Source organism: Mastigoproctus giganteus, chromosome 2, assembly GCF_048544385.1.
Source record: "Mastigoproctus giganteus isolate SK-2022 chromosome 2, ASM4854438v1, whole genome shotgun sequence".
NCBI classification, from domain to species: domain Eukaryota; kingdom Metazoa; phylum Arthropoda; class Arachnida; order Uropygi; family Thelyphonidae; genus Mastigoproctus; species Mastigoproctus giganteus.
The window spans coordinates 206,271,928-206,286,452 of record NC_143576.1 but is presented as its reverse complement, the minus strand read 5'-3'; the positions used below and the strand labels follow the sequence as shown (position 1 = coordinate 206,286,452).

At 35.7% G+C, this 14,525-nt stretch overlaps 1 protein-coding gene across 1 annotated transcript in view; it reads left to right on the top strand.

Moving 5' to 3' along the window:
* Positions 1-14,525, top strand: part of LOC150089963 (uncharacterized) — a 153,132-nt gene that overhangs the window by 14,693 nt on the left and 123,914 nt on the right. The window contains exons 4-6 of the mRNA XM_090390147.1: positions 9,271-9,365; positions 12,817-12,870; positions 13,824-13,869. Coding sequence (XP_090246273.1) covers positions 9,271-9,365; positions 12,817-12,870; positions 13,824-13,869 — 195 coding nt within the window. The remainder of the gene's footprint in view (positions 1-9,270; positions 9,366-12,816; positions 12,871-13,823; positions 13,870-14,525) is intronic.

The following is a 14,525-nucleotide window of genomic DNA, read 5'->3' as shown; positions in this document are numbered from 1 at the left end:
TATCTGAAATTTCAGAGTCTGATGTACATTATTCTCCAAAAAGTATCTGGGTATTCCTATATATTTACAGTTCATCAAACCTCCCCGGAATCTTGATGGTACTTCATGTGATTTAGACTGGTATATCAGAAATGCATACAAGCAAAATCGAAGGGAAACGCAAGGAAAATAACCATTTTCCTTGCGAAGCACCCAAACTTCATTTCATACACTGATGATCTTAAGATGCTGGTCACATCCGATGATCCAGCAAAAGATGAGGCAGTCGCCTTTGAAAATCAGATAGTACTGTTTGAAATCCAGGCTTATCTAGGATGTCTGGAACTTAAACTGAATCCTCAGAAAGCAGCTCAGATGACTTTCACAAAAAGGAGGACTATTGATGAAATTATGCTCACAATAAATGGGACTGCCATTAAAAAGGATTTGGGGTTGAAGTGGGATGATGGGCTTACTTTCAAAGGCCACCTCAAGATGGCCAGGCTAAAAATGCTAGCAACATACTGGGCAATTCGGCAGGAATTGGTCGGTCTTAGGCCTTGAGAGTTCCTTTTGGAATACGTCTGAAGAAATTTAATACCCGTACTGCTCTATGCTTCAGTACTCTGGTCAGGAGCTTCCTCTACTCAACTAAAGAGATTTCTGGGGGTTGAATATTGGCTCTTGAGATGGCTAAACAGGGAGATGGGCTACCCTTTCACCATCTCTCTAGGAGTGTGCACTATGCAAACCTGGGCATGAAACCCTGGGAAACCATAGTCAAAGAGAAGAATCTACACACCTTGGCACAACTTCTATGCAGCCAAATGGATTCACCTGACATCTGGGATGTTTTTGCAAACCCTCGGACCTCACAATGAACCTGGTGCAGTTCAACACCTTGTTTACAATCTTGTCTGCAGCTTGAAGCGCTGTAGACAGTACATGGTGAAAGAGCTCTATAAACATGAACAATAAGCACTATGTGAAAAGAATTCCCTGCAAAGACTTTCCTGGATTCACCATTGTGTTTTTTATTGTCTGTTATTCATTTATTTTATTGTTTATTATTTTATGTATTGATTTTTACTTTGTTGTGTATTTTCAGTCTGTTTTGATCTCTTGCAATTCCAATGAATGTAATCAACTGGAATTTGCATCATGTACATCCTTCTAGCCAAACTAGGCTGTTCCAGGGGGGGTGCCCAATGATGTGGAAATAAAATGATATTAATAATAATAATAATACAAACCACACAAGCTGGTTGTTCTTATCTTAGCACATAGAGCTGAGCTGACTGATTTCAACAGGGATATTATTATTGTTGGATGTACACTGCTGGTTTGTCAATTTATTGTAACAGCCTGCACCATCTAGTCAACTGTTGATGATATGGAAGCATGATGACACCACCATCCAGAAATGCACAGGAAAACCATGTAATTTCATTTAATGTGACCAGAGGATAATCTGAAGGATAATATTACAATCTTATCAGACATCTCTGTAAAATATTAACTAGGAGTTTAAGGCTTCAACAAGGATTTAAGTGTGTATGAACACACTATGTACAGAGGTCCATAGCTTCAGTTTTCATGGGAGAGTGGGATGCATAAATCAAATATCACAAATTGCAGTGAGCAGTTTTGCTTTGCATGGCAGAAAATGCTGTAATTGGTCCACGTAGCAATGAAAATTGGTTCTGTGTAATGTTGAACCTTGCTACACTCTATTTCAATCAGATGGATGCTGACATAGGTGTAGTGGATGCCTGCTGCTGGAGCGCATTGTGTCAACAATGAAAGTTAGGACAGGTGAGGTTATGGTGTGGAACTTTTTCTCATGGTACAGGCTAGGATCTATGTGCAGGGAACCTTGAATACTGATGCTTAACTTACCGATTTGTATAATTACAAGTCCCCTACAAAGTGGCAGTTCTTTGGTATAGACCAGTGTTCCCCAACCATTGACCCATAGGTCAGCTAGTGACCTGCAAGAACATTTTATTGATCCACTTGAGAAAGTCATTAATTTTTTTACAAAAGGAAAAAGGTCTATGTTTTTATTTTATAGATATAACATTATTACAGTGCATATATATATGTAATTTGCACAAATTCTATAATAAGGATTGTTAAATGTACAGATAAAAATTTGTTTGAATTTGAATATTGACCCATTAGATAAGAATCCAGGATCAAATTTACAAAAACTGACTCACTATAAAAAAAACATTGATTACTACTGGTATAGATCATGTTTGTTTCAAGATTATAATGTACCATGCCACATCATCAGTGCTAGTTGAGGATGGTTTGTGGTCCTAATGTTCAAAAGTTTGGAATTACCAATATAGAATCCCGATTTGAACTCTATGTTGTTGTTATTTGGTTTTTAGGAGCATTAGCAACTAAGGCCACATTGCTCCGGGATATGCGGTGGTCATTTCCTGACCTTTCCACATCCTCCGTATTTGGTAGTCATGGGCTCGAACCCCGGTGTAATCAAGAAGCGTGTGCTACACACTGCTGCTCTTGCCCACCTGGCTACGGAGGAGCCTTGAACTCTGTGAAACTCCTATGGGATGAACTGGGAAATAAGGCAAGGGCCAGTCCAACCCATACCACATTGGTTACTTAACTGGTTGCTGTTTTGCAGGAGGAATGTGGGACTATTGTTTGTTTGCAAAATGTCTACTCAGGAGTATGGAACCTTCATATTGGCCATAGGGATACTGACATGCTGTTGAAGCAGATGTTAGTGATGTCGGTGTGAAACACATGTATCCAGATACTTTTTGGAGATAGTGTATTTATCCCAATACTGTGATGAATAGCTATGAGCTGTGAGTCAGCTAGAAACACTGTTTTGTATTGGTAACTTCACATGTGCAGTCCCATTATGTTATCTCTATTCAGTTGTGTGTGCGCATGCACATGCATGCTTACATCAAGCCTTGCATTGTAAACTAGCTGATCCTAAAGAGCAATGTGTTAAACTTGGGAAAACAGCTCTGAAAACATACAGCATTTGGCAATTAAGTGCTAAACTTTACAACAATATCCCAATAGTTTACAAAGTTTAAAAAAATGCTGACCAAAATGTCAAGGTGATATTTTAGCATTTTTCAATCAAGAAGGCCAAATTTACCATGGTTACATTCCTGAAGGTGAATCCACTGATCAAAGTTGTTGCACAGAAGATACATTGTAATGAATGAAACAATATGAAACTTAAAAATTAGAATCCTAATTTTTTTTGTAAATGTGTTACATACTACATGTTACAGAAGCTTTGTTTTCAATAAATCAACATACTCAAAGAGTTATTTTATTTTAAAAATTTATTAACTTAGCTTATCAGCAGTCACAAGAAGGATTGTTCTTCCTCTAAGCAGGTGGGGTCACTTTGTCCCTATGCACCGACATTTGAAAAATCAGCAAAAATATTGTTCACTTTTTGATACCACTTTCATTTTCAATCTTTTCTGAACATAAACTGTTCCGAAATAAACTGAGAGAACTCCATTTGTTATAATAAAAACATATTTTATTTAATTTTTGAAATTAAAACTCCCTTTAGATCTGTCAGTGAGTGAAATGCAAATTGAAAAATCAAGCACTTCAATGAATGTCTGCATTGGACATGAGTCTGTTAGTAACAATGTCAGTAAAAGTGCTTGATGCATGAAGTGTGAAGCTTGCACGTCAACAATTTGATTCCAGATGATGTTTTAGTTGAAGAAACTGGAGAGCATTACCGATTGAAGGAATGCACACAACAGTAAAATCAGCTTACTATCAACAATTTGCTTTAACTTAATTCCTGAATTTTTCCTAATTGTATGATAATTAACAGAGATTTCCAGACTTTTCAGTGTAGAAAAAATTTTCAAAAACAGCTCTTATTGTCTGGGTCTCATCAATCCTGTGCACCTGACTTGAGGTTAATAGTTGATAAATTTTTAAAATAAAAATAAAAAAGGCATTTCTTGCAGAAAAAACTATTATTACTGAAGGAGTACTCTCCAGAAATGTTGATAGAAGTAAATGTTTCTGAAGAGTATACCAGAGTGATGAAAGTGTTAGCATTAGCATTAGTAGAGGCATATGATGCAAGAAAGCAAGCTTATTCAGCATCAGCCAAAAAAAAAAAAAAAAAACACACCACTCCCATTTCACCCCTCCGTTCGTTCGAAATACCTGTCCAGTTGAGCCTTAAATTTGTTTAGGCTATCAACTTCAACAACAAGTGATGGAAGTCGGTTCCACCAACCAACCACCCGCTGGCCAAAGGCAAATTTCCGCACATCTATCCGACATCCGTCCTTCCTCAATTTGAATTTATGCCCTCTGAGGTGATTATTCTGAGCAAGATGAAGAATCCCATTGGCATTGAGCATGCTCAAACCATTCAAAGCCTTATACACCTCTATCAGATCACCTCGCCGGTGCCTAGTCTCCAGACTCTGTAATTTGCAAAACTTAAGCCTTTCTTCGTAAGAGCAACCCTTTGTTCCATTCACTAATCTTGTTGCCCTTCTCTGTACCCGTTCCAGCAGCTCTACATCCTTCTTGAAATGAGGCCTCCAGACCTGTATACAGTACTCAAGATGTGGCCTAACCATTGCCTTATACAAGGGAATAATCACCTCCTTATCCCTGCTAGAAAAATTCCTGTATATCATTGACAAGACACCATGAGCTACTCTTGCAGCTCGTCTGCACTGCTCAGAGAACTTCATATCTGCCTGCACAATTACCCCCAGGTCCTTTTCATTCTCCACCACTGTCAGTGTAGTACCGCAGAGTTGATACGTTGCTACGGGATTACTGTTTCCCATATGTAGTACTTTACATTTGTCAATGTTAAACTTCATTTGCCACCTCTCAGCCCATCTGTCCAAACTTTCCAGATCCTGTTGCAGCAGCATAGCGTCAGTAGTGTCCTTAACAACCCTGCCAACCTTTGTATCATCTGCAAACTTGGACATTAAACTTGATATACCATCATCAATATCATTCATAAACACCGAAAACAACAACGGACCCAACACTGAACCCTGAGGAACTCCACTAATAACATTAGTCCACGTTGAGCAGTGTCCATTGATTACCACTCTCTGTCTTCTGCCACTCAACCATCCCCTTATCCATAGCAGCAATTTGCCTCCAATGCCACACTGCTCCAATTTGTGCAGCAGTCTTCCATGTGCAACAGTATCAAAAGCCTTTCTAAGATCCAAATATATAATATCAAAGTTATTCCCTGCATCCAGTTCTTTTTTGACTACATCATAGTATCCAATCAAATTGGTCAGGCAAGACCTGCCCTTAACAAAACCATGCTGCATCTGAGCTATAACTGAATTCTTGTCTAGATGATCCTGCAGTGCATCTTTAACCAGCGCCTCCATTAATTTTCCTGGAACAGAAGTTAAACTAACAGGTCTATAATTACTTGTGTCAGCCTTTGATCCTCCTTTGTGAATTGGGGTTACATTTGCACATCTCCAGTCTATGGGTACCTCCCCTGAGTCCAAAGAAGCTCTCATAATTATGGCTAGGGGGTTTGCTTACTTCCTTTGCTGCCTCCTTTAATATAACTGGATAGATCCCATCCACCCCAGGTGCCTTTTTTATGTTTATCCTCAACAATCTCTCCTCCACTTTCCTCTCAGTTATTACAAAATCATCTAGCTCACTGCCAATGTTTACTTTACCTACGTCATTCTCCTTCCTGAATAACTCCTCATGTGTGAATGTAGATGCAAAATACTCGTTTAGATTGTTAGCCACCTGAGCAGGATCCTCAACTGTTGAACCATCAATATCCAGTGGACCAATCTGATTCATCCCTTTCCTTCTTGAGTTTAAATAGGTAAAGAACTCTTTTCTGTTTTTCTTTGCATCCTTTGCCAAGGATTTTTCGTAGTCTGCCTTTGCCTGCCTAATCTCCTTTGTGACTTGGTTACAGACCAACTTATATCTATCATAGGCTTCCATGTCACCCATTAATTTGTATGTATCCCATGCATTTTTCTTCTCTGCAACATGTCTCATTAGTTCATCTGACAACCATTTAGGCCTAAACCTTGAACAATATTTCTTAGTTGGTATGTAAAGCCTGGTAGCTTCCAAGATTAGTTCCTTGAACGCTTCCCATTTTGAGTGTGCTGTTGGTAACATCATCAGTTGGTCCCACTGTATAGAATTTAAATACTGTCTCAGACCATCATAGTTGCCTTTACGAAAACAAAAACCCTTCCCTTTACCTCTGATGGTAGTTACCTCCTTGAGTAAATCCCACTTCAACACACTGTGATCACTGCCACCTAGTGGTTCATTTATCTGCAGATTCTTAATGCATGAAGAATCACTACTGATAATCAGATCAAGAGTATTGCTCTCTCTTGTTGCTGATGTAGAAAATGCTTTTCTACATGCTGATGTAGAAAATGCTTTTCTACATGCTGATGTAGAAAACAATCATCCAATAAATCCACAAAAGCCTTGCTAGTGTGTGAGTGACCAACCCACAAATTCCAGTCAATATCTGGGAAATTAAAATCCCCCATTATAAGACTCTCTGATTTACTGGCCCACTCCATTTCCCTGTACAATATCTTGTTATACTCATCAGAGTCATTAGGCCTATAGCACACTCCTACTCTCAATTTTGATTTCCCTATGTTTATGTCACACCAAACTGACTCGACACTGCCCTGTCCATCGATGTCGACTGGCTTCACTTCCTTGGATTTTATGTGTTTCTTAACTAATAGCATAACCCCTCCTCCCCTCCTGTCCTGTCTATCCTTTCTATACACATTGTATTCCCCAAATTCCAGTTCCGCATTCCTTATATCTGTTTGACACCACGTCTCTGATATCCCAACAATATCTGCCTTTGATGTTTTGAGCAATACCTCAAATTCGTCAAATTTATTTACCAAACTCCTAGCATTGGTGTACACGCAAGTATACATGCACCTGTTTCTATTCTTAGCTACCCTAACACAACCCATATGTTTACTTGTACTGCAATGACTCCCAGTAGTCTCTGAAATATCCTGCATCTTGTTTTTCAGGCTTCTGCTCATTTCAATAGAAGCAGTGCAAGAATCACTAATCAATAGCAAGTACTATACCTCTGCCAGTGGCTACTGTTAATCTATTAGTCCTTGTATCCCCCCCAACTAGCAGTTTTCCGACCCACCTAACACTGCCTCGACAGCATCAGCATTTATTATAAGAGTATGATAAGTTTGCTGATGACAGCACATTGCATTCCATCTTCCAGTTTGAGAAACCTTGCCCTGCTCAAACAGCATAAACTTCTCAAATATCTACCTACCAATGGTCTGAAAGATAACTTTGTTGATTTCAATCTTTCTATAACTCAGTCCTGTGTTATATCTCGCAAAAAGAATTCTTCTGCTCCTACGCTTATTTTTGATGACACTGATTTTTAGCAACATCATATCTCTCTATTGGGGATTACCCTGACTTCTAATCTTTCTTGGCATAAGCACATTACAAATATTGCTTCTTCTGCATCTAAAAAACTGGGTTTTCTCTTTTGCTGTCGGCATTACTTTTCTTCCAAACAGCTGTTCACTCTGTACAAATTGCAAATCTGCCCTACTATGGAATATTGTTCTCACATCTGGGGTGCTACTCCCAAAACCTCTCTCAGGCTTCTGATTCTCTCGGAATCTCTCAGACTCCATTCAGAAGAGGGCAATTAAGTTAATTAATGACTCATCTCTAACAGAGTCTTTCCAATCTCTGTCTCAGATATTTTGTTTCTGCTGAATGCCTTTTCTATCGATACTTCCATGGGCACTGTTCTTCTGAATTGGCTTCTATAATTTCCACTCTCTCTTACAAAGCTGTCCGAACACATGCTGCAACCAGTCAACATCTTTTTACTGTCCAACTTCACACTCACAGAACCAACTTTTCTTCTTCTTCCTCATTTATTCATTGTACTTCCATTTTCTGGAACAACCTTCTTTCATACGTATTTCCTGAAAATTGCAATCTATAAAGTTCAAGTCAACAAATATCTTCTTTCATCTTCTCATCCTCCAACCCATGCATGGTACTAAGTACTATAGGTTCTAATATTGCTCATGCTTAGGGTTTCATTAAAAAAAAAAGTACAAAAAAGTAAATAGTACAATAGCAAGCTGGAAGTGCTAACTAAACAATGTTTTTCATACTACAGAGAACTTTCCCTCATCTTGAACATGATAGGCAATGGCTTGACAATCTCACTGTACGATGTTCACCTCTCATTGGTTTTTACTGCTCATGACTGCAAACTTATAAAACTGTCCTTACTGACAGATAAAACAAATCAAACTTTATATGGCAAACTTCTAAGCTTTTTAACCCATTTTAGATAACATAACCTTATTTAATAAGGTTAATAGGATAACTTCCATATGATATTCATGGTATGCTGTAGTGCTGTGTTTGTGACATTATGTTTCCTGAATGCCTGATTAAAAACTAACCAGTAATTATCCTATTAAAGGTAATCTAACTTTATTTAATAACATTAGGTCACCTGAAATAGGATAATTACTGGTTAGTTTTTAAATAACCATTTAGAAAACCTACTGTTTTTAAATAAGGACTTTTTTTCTTTTAACTAGTTTTAGATACCTTAATAAAAAACCTGGACTTTTCTCATCTAAAATTTAATTTGTAGCAGCTACCAGTAGTAATAATTTGATTGACAATGTCATGAGAGATCAAGAGGGACACATTGTACAGTGTGATTGACAAGCTGTTGACCTATCATAATGCAGATATTGGAAAGTTTTCCACAGAGTGATAAAAGTTTGTTTAGTTAACTCTTGCCTAAGAAAATAATAAGTACGAATTGTGGAGTAACATAAAATGCAAGAAATATAATATGCATAAAGTTAAATAACAAACCGATTAGCATGAGATCTTTCTGTTGTGGTTCTGAATTGTTTATGTTGAATAGGTTAACTATAAGAGTGGGTTTCAGTGTTTATATGATGTTAAGTAACCTTAAGATGTATTAGAATAATGATGATGTAGTAATACTTCAATGATTTTTGGTGGTCTGCTGTATAGATTATTATAACTGCTTTATTATAATAAAACAGATATAATAATTACTGCCATTTAAATTTTGTTTATTTCTTTAATTTTTAGTTTTATGCTCAACATAGTTGACATCTTATTTATAAAACTGTGTTTTGTTTCTTTCTGCATATAATTATATTTGAGGTTAATTGTATGATGCAGAAAAGACTAATCAGTTTGTAATGAATATTTCAGGAGGTTATATGGTACCTACAGTAGAAGAACTGAAAGATACTACTGACATGCTGAAAGACACAGTAAGTTTTCACAGTAATGGATAACTAATTACTATTGTTACTTAATATATTAATTAGTGATCAGTTTAATATGTTGAATGGAAGGTATGGCATGGAAATTAATGATTAAATAAGATTAAATTAAATGAATAACATTTAACTCTGTGTTTTGAAAACAAAATTTAGTTTATTGGCCTTGTAATGTTTTGAGAAAGCCCTACGTCCAGAGTGACGAAATTACCACACTACCAGGTCTACCACTGTGGAAGGAGCCAAGGAATCAGGGGACCCGATGACTGGTTTTTTTATTGTTTTTAAAGATCACATGGAGACCATTGGGTAAATTGGCTGGTGGGCCCAGAAGTTTTAGTTTTGCTTCTGCATTCAAAACATTCTAAATTATTATTTATTTACTTATACAATTATTACAAATGAGAAAATATAGCTTTTTCATTTTGACTTGCACAAATTTGAATCACCTTGTAGTATCTATTGCCTCAATCGTTCTTCCAACTTCACTAATCACTTGGAATTCTTTGACTTTTTTTCTTTGAAACTTGCTTTTCTCCAGTCCATCTTTCCTAATAGTAAGGGAATTTTCCTTGGCAATATTAACATTCACAAATCCAGATAGCTTCTTCAGATTTCTGGTCACGTGGACCCAGCTGGTTGAGATGTTGAGGCTTTTGCAATTAATAATGACCTTGCACAGGTTTTTCATTTACTTACCAGAATACCATACAATCCTAACCACATGTCCCCAACATTAATATTTTTCTCATTACTCATGAACAACCCTTCAAAGTAAGTTGCCCTCTAGATATCTCGGATCACAACTTGGTGATGGTCTCGTCTCCAATGGAACATTTCTCTCATCTGCCTCATGTTGTTTGGCATTATATGAATGCAAAATGGAATTATCTGCAAGATTTATATTCTTCTTTTCCTCAGTTGGATTACTGTTTTAAATCTTCTGATGTCGATGTTTGCTCAGATCATGTCGGTGAAATTATTCTTCTTTTTTCCACACTCCATTAAAATCTCATCCTCTATCTAAATCTCATTTTCCAATAAATGTTCTAAGGCTGTGTTCAAGATAAGAATGTTGCATATAACAATTGGCATATCCAAATCTCCAGGTTCATTTTCTGTGTACATTAAAGCTCACAGCAATTGTAAAGCATTTATTAATCAGTCCAAACCAAATTTTGAACAGGATAATTTATAAAAGAAGATTTTGAACATAATAAGAGTAGAAAACTTGCCTTTTGTCCAAACGGTAGTCGAGCATTCTGGTCTCTTGCCAAAAATATCGGTCACAACTTTTGCCCATTTATACTCCTGCTTCTGTTAAAACCTGATGGTTCTATTGCCTCCTTAGTTAAAGATAAGGCCAACTTAATAGCATCTTACTTTTCTTTTAACTCTTGTATTGGCAACCTTGGTAAACCACCTCCTACCTTTCCTAGTACACTCCACTCAGAAGATTATCAGCAGAATTATGTACAATCTTGATGCCAAGAAAGTTCCAGGTCCTGATGGCATTTCTCCACTTGTTCTCGAAACCTGTGCTCCTGAGCTTACTCCTTTTCTGTATCATCTTTTTACACTTTTTTAATCCACTGATGTTTTTCCTTCTGCTTGGAAATTTTGTTCATATCCAGCTAGTTCCTAAAAAGGGTGACAAATCCCTCCCATCCAATTATTATTGTCCCATTGCAGTTACCTCTACTCTTTTCAAATTAATGGAGTTAAATCTGTTAACCTCCTCCAACTATTTTGAAACTTTCCATCCGAACACTGATCAGCAATATGGATTTCATCAATGTTGATGTACTGGTGTTATTTTGGCTTTTATTACCCATCTATGGACAAATTCAATGCAAAAGTTTGGTGAAACTCAAGCAGTTGTTCTTGACATTTATAAGGCTTATGATCATGTTTGGGATAAAGGTCTTATAAACAAGCTTCCATTTTGTGGATTGCCAACTATTTTTTTTTTTTTTTTTTTCAATTTGGTATCTAGTTTTCTTACTAACTGCTCAGTCCAGGTGATGATATATCTCTGTCTTTTGACTTCTCCACTAATGCTGATGTACCCCAAGATTCAATTCTTTATTCCACTCTTTTCCCCTTATATATTAATAACCTTTTTCTACTGACTGGAAATCCTATCCATAGTTTACTGATGATAGCACATTGCATTCCCCTTCCAGTTTGAGAAACCTTGCTCTGCACAAACAGTTTCAGCTTCTCAAATATTCACCACAACCTTCTTCAGTATCTAGGTAATTCTCCAACAGTACAAAGATAACTTGGTGAATTTTGATCCTTCTGAAGCTTTTTCCTGTTTTATATTTTGCAAAAAAGGAGTCTGTTGCTCCTGTTCTTATATTTATGATACTGAGATTTCTAGACACGATCACATATCCCTATTAGGAATTACCCTTACTTATAACCCCTCTCTTGGCATAAGCAAATCATAAATATTGATTGCTCTGCAACTAAAAAACTGAGTTTTCTCTCAGGGTTAGTTTTCTTCTAAACAATTATTTACTCTGTACAAATCTAAAATATAAACCATGGAATATTATTCCCACACCTGGGATGGTGTCCCCAAAACCTCTCTCAGGCTTCTAGACTACATTCAGTGAGGGCAGTTAGGTTAATTAATGACCTGTCTCTTACAAACAAAGTCTCTCCACTCTCTGTCTCATAGACTGTTTCTGCTGCATGCCTTTTCTATTGATACTGTCACATGTGTTGTTCTTCTAAATTGGCTTCTATAATTCTCCATTTCTTTTCCAAACCAGTCAGCATCCATTTACTGTATGATTTGAAGATTATAGAACCTACTTTTCTTCTTCTTCCTCATTCATCCCTTCAATTTCTACATTTCCTGAAATTTCTGCATTTCACATGTATTTCCTGAAAATTACAATCTACGGAAATTCAGGTCTTATGTCAAAAGGTTTCTTCTTCTGCCTTCAGCCCTCCACACAGTACTAAGTACTATAAGTTCTAATACCTTTTGTGTTTGGGGTATTTATAAAAAGAAAAAAAAAGTATAACCTAATAGTTTTCAAACTCTTAGGCACAAGACACCTTTAGAGATAAAGATGTTATAGTCACTATATATCTAAAGAGCAATTGTAATTGACCGTGATATGAATGGAGTTCTAACCTCATGGCATGCCTCTAAGATGAATGCAGTACTCATATGTGTCATAGTGCCCCATTTAAGAAAATCTAGGACAGGCAATATTTGGTATTATGAGTTAAAAAATTAAGTTATTTTTGCATATTCATACTTTCATTGGAAGGCAAAAAAAGTCTTATTTGCAGATAGCAACATGTTGTCCATCACCATTATAAACCATAACTAACAAAGTCTAACAGTATGAATTAATATTAATCTAGATTGTGTTAAAAAATTGTTAAATTATTAATTAAATATTACTTTTGGTTTTAGAAAGCAAATGCAGATGAATTTGAAGATGCTAGGAATCGACTGGAAGTAGTTGAGGTAAGCTGCAATAAAAAATCCAATTATTTATGCAATTCCTTAAACTTATCCTGTTTATGTTGAAGCTTTTAAGATTTGTATAGTGAAAAACTTAAAAATTCTGCGAAATTTTGAAAATTTCTCACTATTATTAACAAATATTTCTTTTTTATCAAGTCATGTTAAATCTTTGTATGAAAAAGCTAAATAAAACTATGTTTAAAATATGCTTCCAATAGCATTATAGGAAAACCAATAATGAGAAGAAAGGAAGATTGAAAAGAAACTAATATTATGGGGAATGAAAACAGGTATATTTACAAGCGTTCAGAATATTACTGATGAGAAGAATGAGTAATCTTTTTTATTTTTAATCATTCTTCTCATCATTATTGATTTGATAGTCCTCTACAATAGTGTAATGCACTTGCCATTTGGAGAGATCTGGTTATAAATCCTGTTGGAGACGAGAGGAATTCTTAAAGATGGCTTCATTTGGAATTGTAGTTTAATAATGCAAGACAGAGGGTGTAGGTTGACCACTTGAGTTATTACAAATTTTTTGGTCTGCACATCATGCAGATTGGCTCACGAGCACATCCACTTGTGCTGACATAATAAAGGGCATAAGAACTGGCATACTGCATGAATTGGTACACTATGACCAAAAGTAGTTGATGCCAAAAAGTCCCCCAAACAGTCAACCCTCAATATTGAAAACAGGCCTAGGGTAAATGTACACACTTTTATTTTACAGGATACTAGTTTCTTTTTGTCTTTATTCTTCTCATATTGGTTTAATTTCAATTGGTTTAATGCTAATTTCTTATAAGATTATAATATGACTCATTAAACAGGTATGCTGTTTTATAATATCAGGGTTCATCCTGAAATTACTTAACTTAATAACATAAAAAAGTTTTATTTCATATAGTGAATTGTACTGCAATTTAATTTATAAAATTTTATTTTAGGAAGAGATGCCAGATAAAACAAATCGAAGTGAAGTTGCACATGTTTGTAAGTAAATCTTGAAAAATTTACAATTTATTTAAATTGCTTTCATATTTATATATTTGTGTGCTTTATTATGCTTATTTCAAAAAAATAATAGTGCAGAAATTTTAGCATTAACATTAGTAGTGGCAAACGATGCAAGAAAGCAAGCTTATACAACTTCAGTCAAAAAAAAACACACACAAACCCCATTTCACCTGTCCATTCCCTACAATAGTTTGTCTAGTACTTACACACATACACTCACCCACCCACCCATAGTTTTTCTACTTTGTAAGCTTAGAAATTAAAGAGTACATGATTTTTTTTGGCACCAATTTAAATCCTAGGCAATTCAAAGAGTTAAATCTTTTTGTTCAATAAATAAACCAAAAAATAATTTTTTTTTATGAAATTCATTTTCTACAATTATAAATTCATTTACTTGTTAAAAACAGTTTTATTTTTCTCATAACTATCATCTTAAATTATTATCATATTAATGATAATAATTTAAGAATTGGAGTACATTTGTGTGAATTGGAGATACATTTGACTGTAGATGTGCAAATGTGTCTCCAATTCACAGATTAATTTTATATCAGCACTGTAGACATGATCACTTGCAGATAAAAATCCTTTGTCCATTTCAAGTTGAGATAAGCCAAAGTGTGTGAAAT